Raw genomic sequence first — 25,151 nt, forward strand, 5'->3', positions numbered from 1 at the left:
ATGAATGTTGGGGAATGATAGAAAATTATAACACCATAAAGAATGGATCAAACTGTAATTTGTTTGGTGTGAAGTCATGCTTTAAAAACTAGATAACTTTTTCTTGCCTTCTTCACTCCCACACCGTAACATCATAAAAACTCCCTCTTTTAAACCCCCAGAGTACATGCAGCAAAATTCTATGCATGTGTGACCCTAACAATAACGGAGCACATGCTTGGCATGCAGAAAGTCCCAGGTTGAAAGCCCAGTGCAGCTGCAAGAATGGATCATTGGTCTGGCTCAGTATAAGGAATTATCCTGTATCTAGTTGGGAGTAAATCCTACTGAGTTCAGTAGAACTTGCTCTCTGGTAAGTGTGCAGAGGGTTTCACAGGTTATCGCTATCTGCTCACCCAAGTGCTTCTCTGTAAAAAAATAACCACCAGGCTATTTTTCTTTCACTTTCACTGGACAGCCGTCTGTTGGAGATGCTTCTGCAATGAGCTGGGAGCTAGATTTGATAGCCCACAAAGCCCCCCCCCCCCCAACCCTATGGTCCCAGGGAATTCCAACATTCCCTCATCTCTTGAAAAGCCATTGTTGTGGCTGGCTTCTCCCTCCTTCATCCTGGATTCATCTGCGGAGGACTGGTTTTATCATCAGTCTCACTTTCCTACCATGTGATTCAGACAAGTGTTAGATGCACCTGCTTCTGTGCCCTGCAGCATTTCTGCGCCATCTGTGAGTCTTTGGAGTTTGGGGACGTGCAGGAATAAGCACAGATAGGATTACCACCACATTCCCATTTGATAGCAATAGTGTTGGGGATTTCTGTGAAAAGGAATGGAATTTTAGGATCTTAACAAAGATGAGCAAAAATGGACTTCTGAAATCTCCTGTCCCCCATTTGCCGTTGGCAAAATTGAGGGTGGTGGTGGTTGTTCATGCTGGTGGGTGGAACAGGCTAAAAAAGGAGGAGGAGAAGGAGAAGAAGAAGTGGCCAAGCCCATTGCTTGCTTCAATATTAAATGGGTTGGATTCAGAATTGCACCAGCAAATGGCAAAAATGGGGAGAGGGGCATTTTTATAAATATTCTCCAGGGCCCCCTGAAATTCTCCAACAGTTTGCAGGGAGCTTTCCTCTCATTGCAAATAGTATTGGTGGGAGAGATTTTCATCAAAATTGCAGCAGGATAAAACTCTCCCTCCCTGCCCAAGGTCTCAGTGCTGATCAGGGTCCCCTGCACTTGCTGTGTGTGTTTTTGAAAAATCAGTCATGTTAAATTCAGTAGCACATTTGGTATAATGTACAGTTTGGCTGTAAGGCTGCATTCCTATGCACATTTACTCTAGGAGTAAGCCTTGAACCTGGTTAGACTCATTTCTGGGTAAAATTGTTCTGAAAGACTGCAATCTTGCTCACACTTCATTGGGAGTTGAAGTCATCGGGATGTCTATGCCGCAAATTTTTCAGTCCTGCTACACACTTGTACATGCAGAATTACTCAACTAGCCATTTCAGCTGATTACTAAAGTTAAAGCAATGCATATGGTACACACCTGAATACACATAGGATGCTTCCTTCCCTGAGCTTAAAAGTTAACATACCTTTGGGCTTTGTCCCCCTTTCATCCACTTTTCTAGTGCCGTTGCTGAAGCGGATGGCATCGAACCACTGATCAGCCTTCTGAGTGCTAAGAGAGACGGGGCTGTTGCTAGTGCTGCTACCGTTCTCACAAACTTGGCCACGCAGGAGCCGTTGCGTCTCAACATCCAGAGCCATGGTATCATGAATGCCCTAGTAGAGCCACTGAATTCCACGAACAGCATTGTGCAAAGCCGAGCGGCCCTTGCTCTGGCTGCCTTTGGTTGTGATGCTGAGGCAAGAGCTGAGGTGAGGCGCATACAGTCTGTCATCTACTTTGACATTTGTTATCCGGCGGGGATTGGGGTGGCTGGGTGGGAGCTGGTATCTTCTGCATTTTGTGGCTATCTTGGATCTACACATCTTATATCTGGGGAAAGGTCTAATATTGCCTTTTTTAAACTTCTAATGTTTTAAATTTATCTTGTTGTATCCTATGGTTTTAATTGTGCACTGCCCAGAAAGCCTCAGCTAATGGCAGTATAAAAATGTAATAAATAAATAATTTGCAGTTCTTTAGTACATTTATAAAAGGCAAAAATACAAGGCCATCTCTGATTTTCCATTTTCTGAGCCAGGTTTGTGGAAATTCGAAGCAGCAAGAAAGATGTTTTGTTAAAGTATTGTGAATCAATAAATTATATAAAGACCCTAAAGCATCTGTCAGGGATGCTTTAGGGTGGATTCCTGCATTGAGCAGGGGGTTGGACTCGATGGCCTTGTAGGCCCCTTCCAACTCTGCTATTCTATGATTCTATGATTCTATGATATAGGAACATGCCTGATACTGAGACAAACTATTGATCCATTTACCCCAGTATTGTCAACACTGACTGGCAGCAGTTCTCCAGGGTTTCAGGCAGGGTTTTTTTCCAGCCCTATCTGGAGAAGTTGGGGATTGAACCTGGGACGTTTACCACTGATCTCAGGATCCTCTACTAATGAGGATACAAATATGCACTTTCTTAGCTGCAGTAAATGTAAACCTTTTTGAAGGGAAATATTACCATGGCGTGTTGTGCCATGTTTTCTCACCCCAAGATGATCAATGTACCAAACCTCCATGTAGAATACATGCTTTTGCATGCAAAAGGGTCATGCTGCAAATGTCCCAGGTACAATCCCTGACTTCTCCATTCAAAAGGATCTTGGGTAGTAGTGCTGAGAAAGACCTCCCTCTGAGAACCTGGCCCTGCTAGCCAGAGTAGAAAGCACTGAGCTAGATGAATCAGTGATCTGACTGGGTTCACACAATGCGCCAACCTACACTCAGTGGTTGAGTGTGGGTTGTTGTTGAACCATGGGTTGTTTGTTGAACTGTAGGTTAGCGTATTGTCTGAACCTAGGACATCTTCCACAGGATGGGTTGTTAATCATGCAGTGTGGCTTATTTTTTCTCGATCAAGCCATCTTGAGAAACCATGGTTGCTGTTGGGTTATTCTGAGTAGTTAACAAGCCACCCTGCATGGTTAACAAGCCATCCTGCGGAAGATGTCCCGGGTTCAGATGCACTAACCCAACATTCAACAAACAACCCACAGTTCAACAATAACCCACACTCAACCACTGAGTGTAGGCTAGCGGGTTGTGTCAGCAGCCTCAGTTTAAGGCCATTTCCTAGGTTCCTATATTTAACCACCTGTAACAAGCCAGTCTGCTTGTGAATAATCATGTCACCTTTATCACTGGAAACAGTACCTACCTATGAGTTCTGTCAAATGGCAGACTGGAATTCTTCCTCAATGGTGGACAGACATGATGCAGGGTTCAGATTTGGGGTGGGGGGATCTTTGGGCAAGGTATCTTTCATGGACCCCCTCTTGGACTACGCCTATCTCCTCCTTGCCACTATTGCTGCTGCTCATTAGATTGCTTCTTCCTCTGGGGCCCGTCTGCATCGCCTCCCAGTGGGAGAGGACAAGGGATGTGGAGGTCGCTGCTCCTTCTCATCACTCCTCTCATGGTTCACTGGACAGCCATCTGTTGGAAGGCGAACAGGCAGCAGCAGTAAAGAGGAGAAGGAGGAGGAGCAGCAGAGACAAGAGGCTCCAGGGTTTAGAGGTGGGGCCCCTGCCAGGCATGTGCCTTGACTGGTAGGTGCCTGTTGATGCCAACCCCTGACATGAGCCTTGGTCTGATCCATGCAAATAAACACCCCAACATGACACTTGACTTACTAGAGTTTTAACTGCCTAGAGAGCCTCGGCTATTGGGCAGTATAAAAGTGTAATAAATAAATAAAAATAATGGAGTCAGACATGTACAACTAGTTCCTGCTTTCCACCATTTTCCTTTCCTTGGCTAAGAAAGAAATGCATGTTGGAGCTCCAGTGAAAGACACAGCCTTAATTGTTCAGCCTCGATCTTCCCACTGGAATGAATGCAGCCTTTGACAAGCAATACGTTTTTGTCTCTTTAGCTACGGAATTCAGGTGGACTTGAGCCTCTTGTTAAGCTCCTATATTCGAGACACGATGAAGTCCGAAGAAATGGTTGTTGGGCTGTTATGGTTTGTGCGAGTGATGAGCCAACAGCAGCTGAAATGACCAGGCTTGGGTGAGTAGAAGGGCTCTGAAACGGAGGGGAGCAGTGAATCGTTTTAATGGTGACTCTGGGATGGCTTGTATTTAGGAATTTACAGGTAGGACCTGAAACAAACTGTCCCCATGTGGAGCGTTCTTGTTCAGCAACGCCAATAGGCAAAGACAAGGGTTCCCATTGAACTGATTCAAACCAAACAATGATGCCCTGGACCAGTAATTGCCTTTTTATGCAAAATTTATAATATTAAATGGTACAATTAAACTCAGTAATTATTTGAAATAGTCATATGAACAGTCAGTACATTTTCAAAAACAGCAGTATCAGTAAACAATTTGTAAGGGCTGATTCCTAGATGACTGAATTGTCAATGCTGTGCTGGTCAGTAAAGGCAAGATAGCCTATTTTAGGGGGTGGGATAATGGCGAGATAATACCTCTTGTTTCTCCAGCTCACCCTTCTCAAAATGTCAATACTCCTATGACCAGTCGCAGAAACAACAGTCATCAGGATTCCAGCCAGCCATGCCCCTCCCAGGGTGCTCCATTCCATTTCCCTCTCCTCTGGTTTTCCACCAACAGTCAGTTGCAGCTGATGCTCATGGGGGATGGTGAGGCAAAAGGCAACTAAATACTTTATAGGATAAGGGAAGGGAAAAAATCATGTGCGGGAATCAGCAACTAAATACTTTGCAGTGGATCAAATGTACCTTGTTGTGGGGGGATTTCTCTGCCATACGTGGGTGGGGGAGAAGCAGAGGATTGCCACCCTGTTCACCCCAATATAGAGCCGCTTCTGCAAATGATTTCATGGTCACTGAGCATGCTCAGTCCTCATTAACCTGTTTTGGGTGTGTGTGTGTGTGTGTTTTCTAAAGGGTTTGTTCTTCTTCTGCAAACTAAGGCCATTTCTACACCAGCCTGAAAATGCGGGCTGGTCACGGCCGAGTCCCTGTGTGTCCAAATGACACACAGGGACTCCCGGGGGCAGGGGGGGATGAGGGCGGGTTTTCCTAAAGATAAGTACTCCCTGGGAAAATCCGATTCTTCCTGCAGTCTCGGGATTGTCCCGAGACCGCGGGAAGTGTGGCCGCCCGTCCCAGCTTCTTCCCTCCTCCCCGCGAGTAGCAGGGAGCAGTAGAGGGAAGGAACTGGGCCAGGAGGAATTGGAGGTGGGGGGGAGTGGGATGGGAGCTTTTTAAAAAGAACAACAACTTACATTTAGTTGGAGCACACATGCGCTCATCTCCTTCAAAAAAATGGCAGGCACGACACCCTCCTTCCTGCCAGGATGCCACGCCCACATGTGGAGTAAGGGGAGGATCTCGCAATCAGGATCTCGCGAGATCCTCCCCCCTCCCTCCCGCTACACCAGGCTGGTGTAGAAAGGGCCTACTTTGTGTGTGGATGATGCTTTGTTGGCTGCATGAGGATCTTTGTTCAGAGAATGAATTTACTGTTACTATATAGGATGTGGAGATAATGTTTCATTTCTTAAGATGCTTGCAGGTAGTGTTTGATTTTACAGGTTAAATTAGGAAACAACACTGTTCTGGTTACCAAGGCATATCTTTGCACCACTTTGGCTGTTGTGCAGTCTTGGCGTATGGAAAACCCGAGAATCCTGAAGGGGTACTTATTTAACCCAGACGCAACTAATTGCAGTATGAATCTTTTAGTACAATATATGTATCATCATCACAAGAGATGAAGTTTTCAAATAAACTGAAACGATTTTAATGTGTATTTTCTTTGTTTTTTGGAACAGTGCTTTAGACATTCTTGAAGAAATTAACCTGTCCATTGGGCGCAAAAATAACTTCAGTGAAGCAGCTTTGGATAAAATACTTGATCACAACCTTCCCCAGAAATATAGTCAAATGGGGTTTTTATCATCAAGTAACATAATTTTGGATGGGTTTTATGATTATGGACAGGTAAAGTTGCTTTAAGTATCTGTTTAAAACCTTTAAGATGCAATCCTATGCAGTTTAGACAGAAAAAAGGCCTATAACTTCCAGCAAGCCTTAGCCGGCTATGCTGGCTGGACCGTGTTGAGAGTTGTAGGCCTTTTTTTCTGTCTAAACTTGCATAGAGTTGCACTCTTAGAGGGCTGCTCCCTTTCTTCTTGCTCCGACGAGAAAATGGTGCCCTATTAGCCCTTTTCATCAGCCGTTCCCAAAGACCTCTGTGCGGCCGCTGTAAAGAAGGCAAACTCCACGTTAGGCATTATAAGAAAAGGAATTGAGAATGAAACAGCCAGTATCATACTGCCTTTATACAAATCTATAGTGTGACCACACTTAGAATACTGTGTACAGTTCTGGTCACCACACCTAAAAAAGGATACTATAGAGCTGGAAAAAGTGCAGAAAAGGGCAACTAAAATGATTAAGGGACTGGAGCATCTCCCCTATGAGGGAAGGTTACATCAACTGGGATTGTTTAGCTTGGAAAAAAGGAGGCTGAGGGGAGGCATGACAGAGGTGTACAAAATTATGTATAGTGTGGAGAATGTGGATAGAGAGATATTTTTCTTCCTCTCTCAAAATACTACAACCCAGGGTCATCCCATAAAGCTGTTTGGTGGGAGATTCAGGACAAATAAAAGGAAGTGCTTCTTCACACAGCGCATAGTTAAATTATAGAACTCACTACCACAAGATGTAGTGATGGCCACCAATTTGGATGACTTTAAAAGGGGGTTGGATCAATTCCTGGAGGAGAAAGCTATCAATGGCTACTAGCCCTGATGGTTGTGTTCTATCTCCAGTATTTGAGGCAGAAGCCTGCGTGCACCAGTTGCTGGGGAACATGGGTGGGAGGGTGCTGTTGCACCATATCCTGCTTTGTTGACGGCTGGTTGGCCACTCTGTGAACAGAATGCTGGACTAGATGGACCCTTGTTCTGATCCAGCATGGCTCTTCTTATGTTCTTATATTCTTAACTCATAACAGGGCAAAACTTCACATCCCTGAAACAATACAAGGTCTTCTCCTATGTCGCACTGACTGTGCTGGGACGTAACAATAAACTATGGTTTATCATTATGGAAACAAATCTAGTCAAGCCTCAGGTTTACGCAAGCCCTCATAACATTCATGCTGCTCAGAATCACTTGAAGGGAGTGTTTGTTTAGCAGTGCTGTGTCAAAAGCAAAATCATTCAAAATATTAAGAAAATTAAGTGAGTTGGTACAAACCTTAATCAATTGCCTGGGTAGTTTTGCTGGCTTGTTTAACAAACCAGAGTTTCTTTTAAGCCACAATTCCTGGTTTGGATGTAACAACAAACCAGGAATCTGTGAAAGCAAAATTGAATCCTGCTTTATTCCTCTCCCCAGTGATGTGGGAGGAGAGTGGAGAGGGACCATAGCAGCCTAGAACTCACATAGGTTCCTTTTTGCGCATGGATGTAGCTAAAATATGGCCTAGCATTACATCCAAATGCTGCTAACCCTTGAGGTGAAAGCTGATTATATCTTGTGCTTCATTGTAATCTTCCTATAGGTAAAGCATGGTGTAAAACTATTATCCCTGGAGGAACTCAGTGCTCAGGAGCTTAATGATCGCCGTGCTATAGTCTTAATAAATGCTAAACCACCAGAACCGTAAGTCTGCTAAACACTTCCCTGACTTGTGTGTAGAATAAAATTGATTTATTATTTGTTTCACAACTTCCAACAAAACGTTGCAATGTGGAGTACTCCTCTTCGGGGTTCCAGCCAGCCGTGCCCTCTTCCAGGATACTCTATTCCATTTACCCTCCTCTGTGTTTTCATCCTTTCCGGCCCCACTCAGCATGCTCAGTCTTTATTGGGTTGCTTTGGAGTCCCTCCCCTGCTTTGCTTTCTTTCCCCCCCCCCTAAAGATTTTTCTACTTCTGCAACCCTTAGGGTTCCCTCAAGCTTGCTGAGACCTCCCTCGTGCGTGGGTGGCAACGTTTTGACTATATCAGGGTCCACACTCTGAGAATGAGCTTGCTTTATACAATATAAGGAACTGACTAACACTGAAGCCAGGCCAAAGTCCTGTAATGCCTGCCTTTTTAAGTTGTATTTATTTATTTGTTTTTAAATTTATATACCACTTTTCCCCCTTTAACAATGAGCCCAAAGTGGCTTACATGGTCCTCCTCTCCATTTTATCATCACAACAATGCTGTGAAGTAGGTTAGGATGAGAGTCAGCCATTGGCCCAAAGTGAGCTTCCATAGGATCTCCTGAGTCCTAGTCCAGCACTCTAACCATTACACCACACTGTCTCCCTTGACTGGTAGCAGCAGTCTTGACTTTTCCCTGGCCAAGACATGACCTGGAACCTACTGCCATTAGCAGTGGCCCCAATGCACCTCCTTTACCATCAGCCCCAAAGGATATAATCCTATACACACTTACCTTGAAGTAATCCTCAATGGAAACAAAAAACTTACTTCTGACTTGATGTGCATAGAATTGCACTGTAAAAGACACATCTAAGAGGGCTCTCCATTCCGGTTTCATTGAGTGCAATGCCCTTACTGTTAGTTAAGCAGAGATTATTCTTCTCGTCAGCCTTGAGGCTTCCACCATCTGCAAACAGTATCGTTTATCTTATTCCAGTGGCCAGATGCAACCAATCCTGGCCTGGTCTACTCCCATCTAAGCCCAGTCATGTTGAAGGCTACCTAGCACCCTTCTACCTAGTTCTGTACATCCATTTCTCATCGCATTTTGTTTTAAACCTCATTATTGCATTTCAGCCACAGGGTCAGATAGCCTTCTTAGCAATTCTCCATTTTCTCATCACTCACAGTCATAGTGCGTCATCAGATAGGTGGGCTGGGGGAGGGAATCTCGTTTCCCTACCGTCGCTTTGCCTCCTGCTTCTGTCCCCCAATAGAGACAAGCAGCTTCCTCTTTCTTCACACGGGAAAGAAAGAGGAGGCAAGCAGTGACCACGTGGCTCAGTCAGTGGGCATTTTTATCGCGCTGCTTCTCCTGCACACAACAGGAAATGGCGGCAAGTTTCATCACAGCAAAAAAAAAGTTTTAAAAAGATTTCCCGAGTCTTTTTTGTGATGGAAAAGCGAACAGAAGGAGTGGGAGATGTACGGATGGTAGATGGCATTGTGAAAAGGACCTGCGAAAATCCTGGAGTGACCAGCAACAGTCGTACTATAAAATGCTTGTCTGATGACGCTCTAAGTCAAAGCGGTCTTAACATGTAGACAAAAAGAGGCTGTCTAAGGGCAGAGAGGGCACAGAAGTAGGTGGAAATGGAAAAGATGGGAGGGAACAGACGAGACACAAAGAGGAAAAGAAGTGGAAAGGCAGGGGCACTCTCTACAAGGCATGACATGAACGGAGTACCAGATGGTTTCTGACTCCTTTAGTTTTATCCTGCATTTCAAAGCACTTAACAGACAACAAAGTTCTGCAAATCCTTGGTCCGTTCTTCTGTATTTCAGGAGGGTTTAGCCTACGGACACAACGATCTAGGCCATGCCCTCCCCGCTTTCCTGTTGGTTTGAAGACGTGGCATGCACTTTTACGTTACCCATGCAGATGTATGTTATTCTATTATACAGGCAAGATTTGTCTGATAGGTTGGTGTGCAGCAACAGAGTGCCCTTTCTTGTTCCAGGGAATCCTCAGCTCCTCCCATTCTGGTAGATGAAAGGACAACACAAGATACAGGTTCCACCCGAATTGCGCCTTCTGCAAGTGCTGTCAGAAAAACTAGTAAAGAAAAAGCCAGGTGTGTATTTGAGTTTTACAATTACTCTTTTTTCTCTGGGTGCAACAGATCCTAAACTTGAAGAAAACTATTTTAGATTCAGATCCTTTTCGGAGGAAACAACACTTGCTTATACAGCATTTGAAAAAAGATTCAAGAACTAAAATCAGAAAGCTACTTCAATAGAAAGTTAATTATCCAGGTTAGTAATATCTTCTTAGAAAAGCCTGGAAAAAACTTTAATCTGAAATCAGTACTGAGCAGGGGAAATCCTTATAGATTATATGTAACAGGATAAACAAAATCTATGAACCCACATATAATGATGACCAAATGCATAAGACAATCCTCCCGAGCCTGGTGCCCTCCAGGTGCCTTGCACTACAGTTCCCATCATCTCCAGAAGCACGGCCATGCAATTTGGTAAGTGTAACCGAAACAGTTTAGGTGGCATGGGGGACAACGAACCAACCCTTGAAGTTTAAATGAGGAATCAATCCAGCCTGATTGTCCAGTTAATAAAGTTTATTAAAGTACAGATAAAAACAGTGTAGGGGAAAGAAAGTAGTGAGTATGCACCATAAATCAAGAAAGCAAATCTGGAACCAGGAATCATCTGCCTAAACTCAGCATTGCGTCAGTGAGGACAGCAGCCACACTGGCATCAGGATCACTCGTTGGCATTCCTTAGAGGGCCTTGCATTCATCCAGATGGATGGAGAGAACGAGAAAGCTAGAGTGGTCGTGCTGGCTGGGGGAGATGGGAGTTGTAGTTCAATACTTCCGGAAGGCGCCAGATGCATTGGGGAAGGTTGGTTGTTGTTTTTGTTTTTGTTGTTGTTATTATTACATTTATATCCTGCCTTTTTTCCTCTAGGGAATCCAAGGCAGCGTACATAAGCCTCTCCATATAATTCCCCAATGAATACGTAACGACATCGGTGCCTCCCCACCACCCTTGCTTGCACCATGATGTAAGCCTATGCGGCAGGGTCTTGCTATTTACTGTTTTACTCTGTACAGCACCATGTACATTGATGGTGCTAAATAAATAAATAAATAAATAAATAAATAAATAATAATAATAATGATTCCTTGCTGCTGCAGAGGCAGCCCTCCTGGTCTTTTCCCCACTCTGATGTAATCACTTAAGGCATCTCCAAAACATGATTGATATTCAATAGTATACAGTGTAATAAAAGAACTATGAAATAATAATGCCATCAGCCATCATGTATATCCCCCCCCCCGATGCAGATCTGCATTCAACCATGAAATGAAATTTATTTGCCATTCTTACCCAAACTTTTATCTCTGCACTTTATTACCAGTCACGTTTGGTTTTGATCTCTGCTGACTGGGCACTTCTGTCCTCTTGTACAATGCCATTTTTTTTAATGCCCACTAAATTAATACAGTTGGATGCAGACTAAGTTAGTTGCACTTAGTTCCCATTGAAATCAATAGGACTTGATAGTGATGGCTAAGGGTGCAATGCTACACATTTACCTGAAAGTAAGTTTCGTTGAACTCAATGGGACGTACTTCTGAGTAGACATGTATAGGATTGCACTTCCATATTGATTTCAGTGGCTAAGTGGAACTAACTTATTGTGGACTGAACCCATTTTAAATAAGAATTTCACCTGCTGCTGCTGCTGTTGTTAATTTACTGCTTTTTCCTTTTTGTTTTCCATTTTTGTTTAGCAGCTGTTTAAGAAATGGGAGAATAAGTGTGTAAGAGTATCAATATGATAATTTACTAGCGGTTGGCTACCTTGAATGCATTCCTTATCATCTAAAGCAACCTTCCCCAGCCTAGTACCCTCCAGATGTTCTGTGCTGCAATTCCCATCACCCCTGGCCTTTAGTGTGTTGACAGGAGTTCATGGGAGATGTACTGCAAAATATCTGGAGGGCACCACGTTGGGCAAGGTTGATCTAAAGCAAGTCACCTTTCACTTTGATCCCCCTTGTTGTTATTATTATTACATTTATATCCGTCCTTTCCTCCATGGAGACCAAGGAGCAAACATAGAGATCTGTCTTCAGACCATAGGAGTAATGTTTAGTGTAATCAAGGGATTCCAGTAGTCTTTACATAATCGCTTTGCTTACCCAGTGTGTTTGTGCTTCCTGCTTTTGGGCTCAATTGTTATGGACTTAATTACGCAGACGGAGAGAGGCAGCCATGTGGTTTGAACTGAATATTTCCTCTCCATTCAATTCCATTGAGACAGCATCATCTAATGACAGAAAATCCCACTTCTTTAGGATGTTACCAATTTAAAGGTGGTTCTTTTCATGGCAGAATTTGCAATGGTTGTTGCGGGAGACGTCCTGGTTGTTCACGACGTTGTTTAGAAGACCCGCAAACTTCTGTGAGTGGCCAGCCATGGGCGACGTGGTATAAATCACACGTTTAGAGAAGCCCTCCTTCCGGCTCTTCTTCAAAATAGGAAAATTGGAATCCTGTTGTTTTTGTACAAAGAAGAAAAGATGGTAACAGTGCTTCTAGAGAGAAGGCTTTTAGTGCTATGAATCATTGCTTTTCCATTGTAAGCTACGAAGGGAATTGCAGTTTGCCTTTGGTAGGAATCTTTGTGTACATCTTTCTGCATGACAACTAGTGAGCATGACATAGCCATGTGGCAGGGAAGAGTCAATTCACAGGAGCAGCCATTTTTAAAATATTGTTTTCTCTTCAGTTTCTCTGTGGGATTACATGGGGAAAAGAGAGGTTGTATCCCCAAACCCACTGCAGATGTCCACCCATCCCCCAAACCAAGTGTTCTGTTGCACCAGTGGTCCTTGATGGGCTTCAGCCCTCTACCAGCTACATTCAGAGGTGTAGCCCTTTTTTATGTCCCTCCACAAAGGAATAGAAACATCTCTGTCTTGGTTAGTTTCCATAAAGATGATGGTACTTGATAAAAATATGGAAGTGAACTGATGAAGAATGATGTCTGGATGAACCATGTAAACATAAGGCACTGGCGGAAGTCAAGGGAATTAAACCATTAAGCAACAGAAGCTAGAGAGGCAAATGTTCAATATTTGATTGGGGTGAAAGGGGAGGGAGTGTTTCACAACTGAACACTTAAAAGAAAATCTTTGGGTTGGGTTGGGAGGCATCTGAGAACATCATTTCCATTGCCCTCCATGTGATGTGGGCACAGCCCCCTAAGAATTCCTGTGCTTTATAGAAGTCAGAGAGAAATGGAGAAATTACTTTGTAATTTTGATAGCTCAGTGGATGAAAAGCCAGACTCTCCAGGACGGTCTTCTTCAATCAGTAAAGGAAGCAGTAGAGAGAAAGGATCAAGGTATCTGTATTCTTATTTAAAACTAAAGTACAAAAATCAAATAAAATAGATAATTATTTTATTATTTTTATTGCACCATCGATTAAATACATGGCTTTATGAAGACCATGTGTGACAGACCCCTGCCCCAAAGGGATTACAAATAAAATCAGACATGGGAAACAGAGGAAGGGGAGGAAAATGACAGCAGGAGTAAACAGGAAAAGAATATGTGATTGTTTCAATTACACAAAATAAATGCAGCTGTTTCTAAATCAAAGATATATCTGGATTCACAAGGTGACCATATGGAAAAGAGGATAGGGCTCCTGTATCTTTAACCGTTGTAGAGAAAAGGGAATTTCAACAGGTGTCATTTGTATGCATGCAGCACCTGGTGAATTTCCCTCTTCATCACAACAGTTAAAGCTGCAGGAGCCCTGCTTTCTTTAGTTAGAGCACCCAGATACAAAAGAGGGCAGGGCTCCTGCAGCTTTCACTGATTTTTTATTATTATTATTTATTTCATTTATATACTGCCCCATAGCTGAAGCTCTCTGGGCAGTTTACTTCAGTTAAAAATGGTAAACATTAAAAAGTATACAAAATTTATACACTGTTGTGATAAAGAGGGAATTTCACCAGGTGCTGCTGAAATACCCTTTTTTCTACAACTATTAAAGATACAGGAGCCCTGTCCCCTTTTTCATGTGGTCAGTCTGGATAAGCCTTCAAGTTATTGCTAGGCTACTTTTTCTTGCCACTCCAGACATGAGAAATTTCCTACCCAGACATATTTACTTGGGGGGGGGGGGAAATAATGCAAATACATGCACACATACACATATATGTCATGCTGTGAGTACACTCTTTGGAAGCCTTATTTTGCTGTGGCTATCCATCATGTTACATTCATGTGCAACAATAACTCACGATACTCAATATGTAAACTTTAGCTGAGATGTAGGACATTCATCATGTTTGAAGCATCTCTTACGTTATAACAGAAAAGGAAATACAGAGCTGGAGCTGTAAAGATTGTATACTTGATCTTTGTTCATGACTATAAATACCTCGTTCAGGCATATCTCAAGTATAATTTTGAGGCAGTTGCTTTACACTTTGCTCAAAAGTCATCAGAGGCTGACAGAGATAGCTGCCATTTTGAGAAGTTACAGCAGAGGTCAACTCTGATTGAGCCGTGGAACCCTTGTCCCTCTGAGGTTTGGCAATGGCTGCCATGGGCTCTGTTAGGAGCAGCTAGGCTGACCTACTCCTGTGACCAAGCTTCACAGCAAAAATATCTTGAACTGGCCAAGATGGTGGCAACCATCAGCTAGTCCCTCAGACCCCTAAGATACTGGTCCTTACCATCACGCTACAAGCAGTGAGCAGGAACAGTCCCCACAAAATCAGCCACATGAGAATTGGCGAGGATGCTGAGAGATATTCAGTGTATAACGGAAAAGTTTCACCTCTAAAAAATACTCAGAGGAGTCTTTTCTGCAACAGCTAAATGCCAAATCACTTGGGGCCTTCAGTTACATCATGACATGTCTTTTTTCGTTTATACCGTCTTAGTAATTAATTAGCATAGCAAATAATATTAATTCTGGCCCATGCTCCACATACATGTTTGACATTTCAGACGTGCCATTATATAGTTACACTGTTGTGAAGATGCATATTTTGGGTGGATTCTGAGCACTTGATAACTGCTTAAAATATTACAATGGGGAACCTGGCTTACAGGTAGAAGTAGTTGTCTGTAGCCTCTGGCCACTCACGCGGTTAAACGCAGAATTTAGCCCTTTTCTCCTCTTTTACAGCTGCTCAGCTGAGTAGATGTCAATTATTTCAAATTATTTCAAATAGTGGTTTCCATTTATACTAATTCTGTTTTTATTCTAAGGTACCAGTTTGTTTGATTTAGCATGTACTAGAATAGCAGTATGGGCTTGTAGCACTGACACGGTAAAGGCTAAATTTGCCATAGGTTGTTCCTGCTACTTGAGGTCATCATGGTGCTTCCATCAATGTGCATAACAACTACATAGAAAGTGCGGATGTTGGAGGAATCTGTTTGTGGGTGGAGCTCAGTGGCTTTTTGCAGGCTCAACCACCCAGACTCCGGCACTCTCATCTGCAAGCTGGCCCAACTTGCACATGCCAAATTGGGCCAGCTCGCAGATTTTTCAGGGTTGTTTAAAAATTGTGAAAATTGCGATTGTGCAAAAACTACATCCGAAAATTGTGCAATTTGTGCAAAATTGCAGATATAAACGCTCTAATTTGCTCAAATTAGACCATCTACACCCGCAATTTTGCACAAATTTGCACTATTTATGGCTGTGATTTTGTGCAAATTACAATTTGCGCAAATAAAAAACCCCAACCCAGTAAAGTTTCCAAGTATTGGGAACTAAACTATGGCTCAACTGTGCTAATGCAAGCTGAGTCGGGGTTCTGCAGAGATAAGTTGGGCCCTAAGATATCAGGATTTCCCCATGATGGACAATTGTAAGAAAGTACAGCATCCACAACCATATATTGAACTAAATCATTTTGGCTAGATATAGGGGAACTGCACCGAGCTCACCAGCATGGCTGAAACGCTAAACCTAGCAGAAGAGGGAGTGCAGGCTGTCCAGAGAAACAGAGAGCTTTTCATGCACTATAATGGTGGATTTATTTGGAGCGGCTTATTTTGCATTAACCCAGCTCAACAGCTTTATTGGTTCCTTTGTTCCTTTGTATTTTGATTTGTGATTTTTGTTTTTGGGGGATTGGGGTTGCTTGCTTTTAAGCTTCCAGCTTTTTAAAAGGAAAACCTTTGCATTCATGTGGATATTATTGTTCTTAAATAACTAGGCTTATATAGGATCCACTTCAGTTCCTTTATTGCCATACTTATAGTACTTGTTCCACCAATACAATAAAAACCTCACATCCTAGGGTTTCCAGGGTGCTAGAGTTTTCCAACAGTCACAGTAGCACAAATTAACCTTATTTGCAAAAGAATTGTTTGTGGAAACATATTGGGTATTTCCACTATTATACGTAAGTAAATCACAACTCTACATCCCCAATATGATCTTTCTTAAATTTGTGAATATTATTAACACCAGCCATTTTGAATAACTGTACCTACAATATGGCTATCACAGGTCTGGTTCACATAGTTCCCCCCCCCCACCGGGTTATTGAGGTCCCAGATTCTTTACATATCCGCCTATACTATAAACATCAGTTGAGTGTTTTATCACACGCTCACTACTGCTCACTGGTGGATGTTTGCGCGTCCTTTAGATGATGATGTCCACCTCCTGTGCGCCTCCCACTCCTGCTTGTTTTTCCATCGCAAAATAGACCCCTTTTAATCCGTTTTTTTTTTAATGGAATGTGCCGCCATTTCCTGCTGTGTGCAGGAAAAGCGGCATGATACAAACAGCCCCTGAATGGGCTATGTGGTCATTGCTCCTTCCTCTTTCTTTCCCCGTGTAAAGAGACTGTTGCTATTGTGGGACAGCAGCAGGAGGCCATAGCGATAGTAGGGAAATGTGAAAATCCACCCGTCTGATAATGCTCAATATGTGGACACGTTCCAAACATCTCTGGCCATACATGTGCTCAAGATCACATAGAAAAACAAGCATGTGGATATAGCTGGCACCAATGTTTGTGAACTCAGCTGCATTTTCCCCCAGTAGCTACAATCATGGGCATTACTTCTGGCTCTATCCATTATATCATTCCGCTGACAATGAGATTTTGCCACATGAGGTGTGTTCCAAAGACGCTTGGGACTACTCACATGTATAGTGGATTCATGTTTGCTTTGTGTGTGTGTGTGATCAGACTCATCTTATTTATTTTAATACATATAGGCCACATTTTTCACCTACAAGCCTTCAAAGCACCTAATATTTTTTTAAAAAATACAACAAGTAAATGACAATTCACATAAAATAATAAACACACTTTAGTAGACAAGACAATCTTATCAAATATAAAAATACCATATTTGCATAAATTTTGCAAAATGTTAGATGCAATACATCTCACCATAGTGGGAAAGACTGTGTCCAGATGACCTGTGTGTCTGCTCAGTCTGCTGTCCAGCTGCTGTTGATGGGCATGTTCAAGGTCCCACTCTCCCTCCTCATGGGTCTTTATATTTAAAACAGATTTGGACTGGGCAGCCAAGGTGTGATATAATTGCAAAGAGATGGGAAATTCTAAAGCGATTGAACATTTATTGTGTAAGTGCCATGGGAAGAGAGGAGGACATCTTTTTCTCCTCTGAAGCAGAGCAGGCCCAGCCCTCTCTATGGCAAGTAGGAACAGGGTGGATTTTTAAAAAACAAAACAAAAACAGATGTATGTCCTAATAAACCGATGTTGTTCCATTTTAAAAAGAAAAGGGAAAGGGAAAAAAGAAGAAGAAAAACCAAAAGAAGAAGAAATGGAGGCAGCTGTACCTAAAAGACATGAAGATGTTCATGCAAAGGCTTCATGGCTTCCTCCTTTTGACCCCATCTTGCTGGATTACATTACAGAGGCTTCCAAAACAATCCTGCCACTAGCAACCACCAAAGAACAGGTTGTAGCCCTTGCACAGTGAGTACCAGAATGCATTGGCTGAGTATCAAAGGACCTGATTTAGAAATCTAATGGCCAAAGTTCCCATGGTGACCTTCTTGACTTTCTTGTTTCCCCCAGAGAACTAGGGTGGCCAGTTATACATCATCAAAAAAGAGGACACAGATTTGCATGACATTTGCATATGATGATTTATATTTATGAATGCAACTTTGGAAATAATTACTGTAATTTAAATAGGAATATAATACATATCTCACGATAGCGAGGAAAGTTTGACCAGTTGACCTGTGTGCCTGTCTGCTCAGTCTGCTGTCTAAGAGCTAGCAGCAGATGGACAACTTCAAGGCCCCTTTTCTCCCCTCTTAGGGTTATCTTTAATCTGAACTTGGACTGGACAGGCCTTCCAATAGAGGACATCTTCAAATAAAGGATGGTCCTCTGACAGCCTTTCAAATAGAGATGGTCCTCTGTAAAGCAGGACACATGGCCACCCTACAAGAGATCTCATCCCTGTTTCCTTATAATTGTGGGTCTGTTTGTATCTCGCCTTTCTCTGCAGAACAGACCCAAGGCAAGTTTAAATTTCCCATAAAAAATGCAAAGATAAAACAAGACAGCAAAATGACAAAGTCGATAGTCTAAAAATAAATGAGCAACATCAAGTAGTAGGAGTTGTTGTTCTTTAATTATACTGTTTGAATGTATTTTGGGGGATTGGAAAAATAAATGTTTTGACAGCCTTTCTGAAAGACTGCCCAAAGATTGACACAGTTGGACCTCTGAAAGGAAGAGAGCTCACCACTGAAGCACACCAGTGGAGATGGCTTGTGAAGTGAGGGCCTCATCAGAAAATTTGAGAGAGCAAAGTGGTTTATTGGGAGCAGATGTTGATTTGGATATATCAGCCCTCTTGACATCCATAGATGCATTTGACTTCCCCATATTTATTTGTTTGTTTAAAATGAGCTAGGTGCTGCACAGAAACATCAGAGGAGGACAGGCATTGCTCACGATCTAGACTCTAGACATGATCTACATGTTCTCTCTAGATTCTAGAGACCTTGAAGTTTGGTGAACAGGGAGGGTAATGTGGGTATCCAGACTTCTTTTGAAGACGTTGCAATGGGTAGAGAAATCTAAACTATTTAAACATCAGTTCAGGTTTACAAACCCATTGCTTCTTAAATTGGACTTTGTGCAGCATGGAAGAGAGAATGTATGTACTTATAATACCAAATAGGACAAGTTTAGAAATGGTAAAACTTAGACACATTTCATTTGTTTATTTGACTATAGTGCTATGTTCTTAATAAGTCTGCTTTTTAACTAAACTAATCAGATGTGTTCTGATCTGGGAAGGGCCTGAGGGTACAAAAAGGTTTATCAAATATTAGGGCAGATGGAATTGTCCTAATGTAGTTTGTGCCATGGTGGCCAAAATAAAATTGGAATGCAACTCTTGAAGTCCACCCCATCCCGCTCTACTATGTCTCTCCATCCATTCACTTCTGTAACAGGCTGCTGCGCCACATCTGGCCGGGGTGACAGTTGCAGAGATCTAGCGCCAGACCACATTGTAGAATCAGCGTGACGTCTTTGATGAGCTCATAATGCCACCTGTGGGTTGCCATGCTGTTATACCCCATCCTGAATACGTATTGCAGAATAACAGCTTGTAGTCTCTAGCTGCTGGGCTTTTCCCCAAATATAAACCTTTTAGTTTGTAGGCTTGGGAAAATAAAGGCAATAAAAAGCTTTTACTTCTCACAGGTAGCTTTTTCTTGATAAGGGATATTTGTACACAGCAGGCTACTTGCCAGCCAACATAATAAACCTGTATTTTATGAATCCGTAAAGGATAATACACAATGAAATGATATCTAGAAACAGCCAGCACTGCTTGGTGCATAAAGATAACACAACTGCCTGATGTACAAGGAACAGCATTAGCATTTTAATCTGTCCAACAATAATCAGCGTATTCCTAGAACCAGAATAATAAAAATAAAAGCAGCTATGACAAGTGTGATACATTTTTATTTGGCATTCAGAATTTGTATCCTTGTATATTAAGAAACGAAGGACAATTTCATACCTTACCTGTGTGGAAGCTGTTTCTGCATGGCTACATTGGCAGTGCTGATATGCAAACTATCCACATAGAATTGCCCAGTCCTTGTGATTGCTTCCTACAACCGCTATGAGAATGATGTGGGAAGTAGCCCAGTGGAACCAAATGAAAGCCAATGGGACGCAGTGGTTGGATTAGTCCAGTAGTTCCTAACCTTGGATCCCCAAATGTTATACTACAATTCACACCATCCCTGACAATTGCCCATGCTATCTGGGAATGCTGGGAATTGTTGTCCAGCACCATCTGGGAACCCAAAGTTGGGAGCCACTTGACTAGGAGGTTACATACCTATCTGTGATATTTACTGGATTACCTTGGGCTCTTCATTCTTCCTGGCCTAACCTATCTCACAGGATTGTCGGAATTAAAATGGGAGTGGAAGAACCATGTATGGGGCCTTGTGCGCCTCATGTGGAGTAAAAACGTAAGCGGAAACATTGCTTATGTAAAATACAAATTGGCTCGTAGAAATAGACCCCACACCTTTATTCTTGAAAAGCAAAACAGACTAGAGATTCCAAGTCTCGGGTTGTATACAAACAGCCAAAACATCTCTCCCTAGTTCTCCTGTCTTTCCAGACTGTGGTGGAAAGGCCTATTAACAGCACTATTCGAAGATTTTGCTTGGAAATTTTTCAACCATTTTGTGTGTATTTGCGTGTGTGTCAGGTCTGTGAAACTGGTTGTAGAATTGTTTTTAGGAGGCAGGCAAAAGTCTTAAAATGTTTGGAGGCAAAAATGCTTACCAGTAAAAGCGGGTACAGCAACGTCTGTTTCTTTTCTTTTTACTTTTCTTTCTTCAGCATACCTTTCCCGTGCTGTTTCAAGCCATGTAGAGCAGCTGTGACCAGTGTGGGCTGCCATCTTTTTTCCAACAATGCATCTGGAGCAATGCTATGTCTTGATGTAGCATAATTCCAAGTAATGCATTGTGGGGGGATATGGTGGCCTGCATGGCTGCCTACTGCAGCATGGGAAAAGTATGTTAAAGAGAGAAAATACATTTTTTAAAAAAAGACAGTCATCCCTGCCTTTATTGATAAGCCGCCCTACCTCTGAAAATTTTTGAACTTTCATTTGTCCCCTAAGAATGTTGCTTAAGAACGCCCCTCCACTTTCACAGACAGTGGATGGGGTTACAAAAATGGGAGGGCCTTCTTTGCGCATCACTATCCTACAACCTACTCACAATGTGTTGGAATACAAGGACATAATCAGACCACAATCTATGTAGTCCAGACAGTATTCTGTTGCCACCAGCCACAGACCTTTACAAAGAGGTGATGGCGTGCCCTTCTGTTGTTTATCACCTGCCACTGCTATTCAGAAATATACACATCATTACTGACTAGGATCTTGAAATGGATCCATCGTAAACACTAAACAAATATTCATGTACAAGCAGTGCCATTGTTAAGCCAGAGAAATATTATGACAATGGTTGGCGTAGTTCATCTTGTTGTGTTTTAAAACAGGTTTGTTGCAGGCAAGATGGGTGGTCCAATCGAAAGAGACAAGTTGCATGAATTCAGCTGGGAACTTCATATAAGTGAAATTGAATTTGAACTCAAATGCAACGTGGTACCTGTTGGGAGGGTCAACAAAGGGACCTTCTACCACAGGGCTTTGCTTTTCAAGGTAAAGCAAATTATTTAGCCATCTATCTGATTACAAAAGTGCTGTTATATTTGCACAAGTTTAATTTTAATGAACAGACAGTCCAAGCTAACATATATTGGCTTAAATAGAAACTTGCTACAGTGGTGTTAAAACCTTATTTATTTGTGTACTTTATAGTCATTTTGAATTGAGTCAGTATTGATTTCCCATCAAACAAAGACACGCATCCCTGTCCTGTAAGTATTCTAGCTATGAGCAGCATTTAAAATAGCCCATGTAGCTAATGTGAAGAGATATGAGCAAAGCTAATATGATACTACACTGAAAACAAAAATACCATGTTTGAGAAATGCTGTGGTGCTGTGACTTGGAAGTGCACCCAGGTCAGAAATCTCAATTATTTATTTATTATTTATTTATTTATTACATTTCTATACCGCCCAATAGCCGGAGCTCTCTGGCGTATTCAGCCGTAAACTCACGGGGGGCGAGCCCCTGTTTCTCAGCCTCAGTTCCCTGTCTGCAATATGAAGATAACAATGCAAGTTCTTCTTTGTGGTCTCTGTGCATCACATCCATGGGCATTGTGCTTGTCCGGAACCTTGTTTCAGGAACATTCCATAGCTGAGGAATTTTGGCAGGAGCCCTTCCCCTACAGTCCCAGTGTGCGTGTCCCTAGCAGGCTCCCGCTTATTCCCTCAGTTTTTCTTTGACTGCCATTGTGCGGATTTTGTTAGGATCAGTGCCTCTAGAGACTGCATTTTTTTTCTGGAAAGCCAGCTGAGGTTTATTCTTTTGGACTTTTATTCTATCTGTTCTTATTCTGCTATCGTTTTCTCTCTTTACTGTTACCTTTTATTTATTTTAGTTAGCGATCTCTTTTGCGCCTCAGAGGTGTGGCCTCAAAAGCCCCTTTTCATAAATGTATGACGTGTGTGGGTGTGTGGGTGGGGGGTTAAATGCCCTTCCACTGACAGACATTCCATCTATCTATTGTGCCTAGGAGAGGGACAAGTAGTAGAGACCTGTCCACGTTGCTAGTCCTTCACAAAACAGGCTTGGCGTAATCAGGTGGACAGAGTCGAAGCGGAACTTTGGAAGAGAACTTAGGAGGTAGTGGGAACTTAGGAAAAGCACTGTATAAATATTACATATTAAAAATGCTACTTTCCCTACATGCATTGTTCTCTTTAACAGTAAATATATTTAACGGCCCTGTGCCAACTACTCAAATGGTGAAACGGGGACATCCCAGAGACAAGATAGGGATTTCTACATACTCAAGGGAACTCCAAAAGAAGACCAAAAAATCTTCTTGTTGTGCAAAGGCCTCCTCCCATAGGAACAGAAAGTTAGAAATAGCTCACTGTCAGACACCTGGCCCCTGGCTTTATTAACAGTCACTCAAGTCCTATTTCCAGTCAATTACTTTTATTATGCAAACTACAAGCAAACAAGCATCACTTTGGGATACAGACGTATCCTCAAGCACCCATTAGAGATTTTTCTAAAAGACTTTGCATAATACGGGATTGCATAGACTTCTGTTAGTCACCTGGGTTAAGGCACTATGAAAGAGAGTCGCTATGAAACTGCCACTGGCTACTACAGACTTCCCTTCTCAGCCTGAGTGGTCTACTACATCCCACCCTCAAGGTGGGTATTTCCAGGGCGTTGCCTCCGTAGCTGCCAATCTCTTGGAACATCTCATGACCCTACGTTGCCCCACTGTTTTCAACTGATGCCTGATGCTGGGAACTCATATTCCTACCTCCTCCTCGTCTTTAGGAGCCTGTGTTCCTATGGATTCAGAGGCCTTAACCTGTTTGCCATCCGCATGATTAGGCTGCAGCTGGGCTTTCTCCTTTTTGGCACTGTTATTCTCACCATCCTCCTGCAGCCTTGGCAGATTGAGAATGCCTTCTGCCTCCCTCTCCCTGTCTGACTCCGAATCTGTTCCCTTGTCTTTTGGGGTGCATTTGCAAAGGTGCTAGGTCCAGTCCTCACACTCACAACACTAACAATGATGAAAGTAAGGGGGAAAGGAATTGTATTAGCTTCACTCACCTCTCTCTTCCTTTCTTTTTTTCCCTTTAAAGTATTTATACACTGCTTCCAATCTTAAACATCTCAAAGTGGTTTACAGCAAATATATCACTATATAAAGACAAAAACATTTAGACAAGTTAATGGTTGGGAAAATCCACTGTAAACAAGTAAGTTTTTAATTATCTTTGAAAGCTAATTATTGCCAGCACCTGAAGTATCACAAAGGGGAAGTGATTCCAAAGGAAGGGGGCCACCACAGAGAAGGCCCATACCACATTGCTGCCAGATGGGACTTTGCAGGATGTAGCATGGATAACAAGGCCTTCCCTGAAGAGAACTCTTTGCTAACTATTGCTTAGGTTGGAGGCTGCCCACCACCACCCTCCTCCTGTGTAGTACAGACCCAATTTGAAAAGAAAACCTAGAAGTAACACATTGTTTCACTTTAAGGTGCAATGTGTATGTGGGAGAGGGAAGGAATTTCCCCTTATAAATAGAAAAAAACCCACCTTCCCACACATAGAAAAATAGCATATAAAGAAGTACTAGGTGTCTATGTGCACAGTTTTATTTTTGTTTACACGGAGGGCATTCAAACAGGCAATCCCCCATCTGCAGTCTGAAGTGGTATAGTCCAGGGATAGAAATTACTACAGCATTCTAATGAATGTATAAACTGACCAATAGTCACCCGGGCATATACCAAATGTCTATTCTGAACATATGGGCCTGCCCTTTGAAGCTGATTCTCCCTTCCAAGAACTCTCTGCCGCCTGCAGCCATTCATTCCTCCCGGCTGCCTCAGAAAGAGAGGCCAGGCAGAGAGGCCCCCTTCATTGGCCTGGTTCAGATCAACTGATATTTGGCTCCTCTCTCCTCCCGGAATTATCTCATACAGTGGACACAGAACTTGGTTTTGCTGATTTTTTTCTTCCCTCCCTGTACCTTTTTCTTTCGTATCATGTTCTATTAAATTGCAAAGTACTGCTTTAAAGTGTGAGCCACCTTGAGTGCATTGGCAATAAGGCAGTCTATTCATGTAATAAAAATAAAGGGTATTGTCATCCTATTACTTCTTTCCATAGGTTCTTGCGGACCGAATTGGCATTGGTTGCAACTTAGTCCGCGGCGAGTACAACAGAGCATGGAATGAAGTGAAATTAGTTGATGATTCTCCATTAGGAATACCTGGACTTCTGCTTCCTCCTCAACTGTTTATTGTAGATGTCATGTACCAGCCAGGCTGCCTGATGAAAGAAGGAAGTCCAGAGGCAGATCACTATCGACGTATTTAATTATTTTTTCATAGTGTTTTGAATTCAAAAGAGGCTTGTCAGTTAGTTTTATTAAATCTGTGTAGAGACGTTTGTAGGGCTTATTTTCAAAGCTGGGCTGTGTGCTTTTAGATGCCCTGACCAATTTAGACGGGTCTTTGGGTCTTTTATTTTCCTACTGAAACTCTAATTTATGACTCTCAGAAAAGTCTTTAGGCATCACTCTGAATTTTAGAACAAGTCTAACTCATGTATTTGGTGTATCTTTTGGAATAAA

General features: G+C 42.5%; 1 protein-coding gene across 1 annotated transcript in view; it reads left to right on the plus strand.

Annotated features, from left to right (window-relative positions):
* ARMC3 (armadillo repeat containing 3) overlaps positions 1-25,151 on the plus strand; it is a 70,885-nt gene extending 45,734 nt beyond the window's left edge. Inside the window, exons 11-19 of the mRNA XM_063147620.1 lie at positions 1,628-1,877; positions 4,049-4,185; positions 5,938-6,106; positions 7,680-7,780; positions 9,795-9,908; positions 13,136-13,213; positions 17,612-17,812; positions 21,407-21,569; positions 24,686-25,151. Coding sequence (XP_063003690.1) covers positions 1,628-1,877; positions 4,049-4,185; positions 5,938-6,106; positions 7,680-7,780; positions 9,795-9,908; positions 13,136-13,213; positions 17,612-17,812; positions 21,407-21,569; positions 24,686-24,895 — 1,423 coding nt within the window. The 3' untranslated portion in view covers positions 24,896-25,151. The remainder of the gene's footprint in view (positions 1-1,627; positions 1,878-4,048; positions 4,186-5,937; positions 6,107-7,679; positions 7,781-9,794; positions 9,909-13,135; positions 13,214-17,611; positions 17,813-21,406; positions 21,570-24,685) is intronic.

This window comes from Elgaria multicarinata, chromosome 1 (genome assembly GCF_023053635.1).
Source record: "Elgaria multicarinata webbii isolate HBS135686 ecotype San Diego chromosome 1, rElgMul1.1.pri, whole genome shotgun sequence".
In the NCBI taxonomy this organism is placed as follows: Eukaryota; Metazoa; Chordata; class Lepidosauria; order Squamata; family Anguidae; genus Elgaria; species Elgaria multicarinata.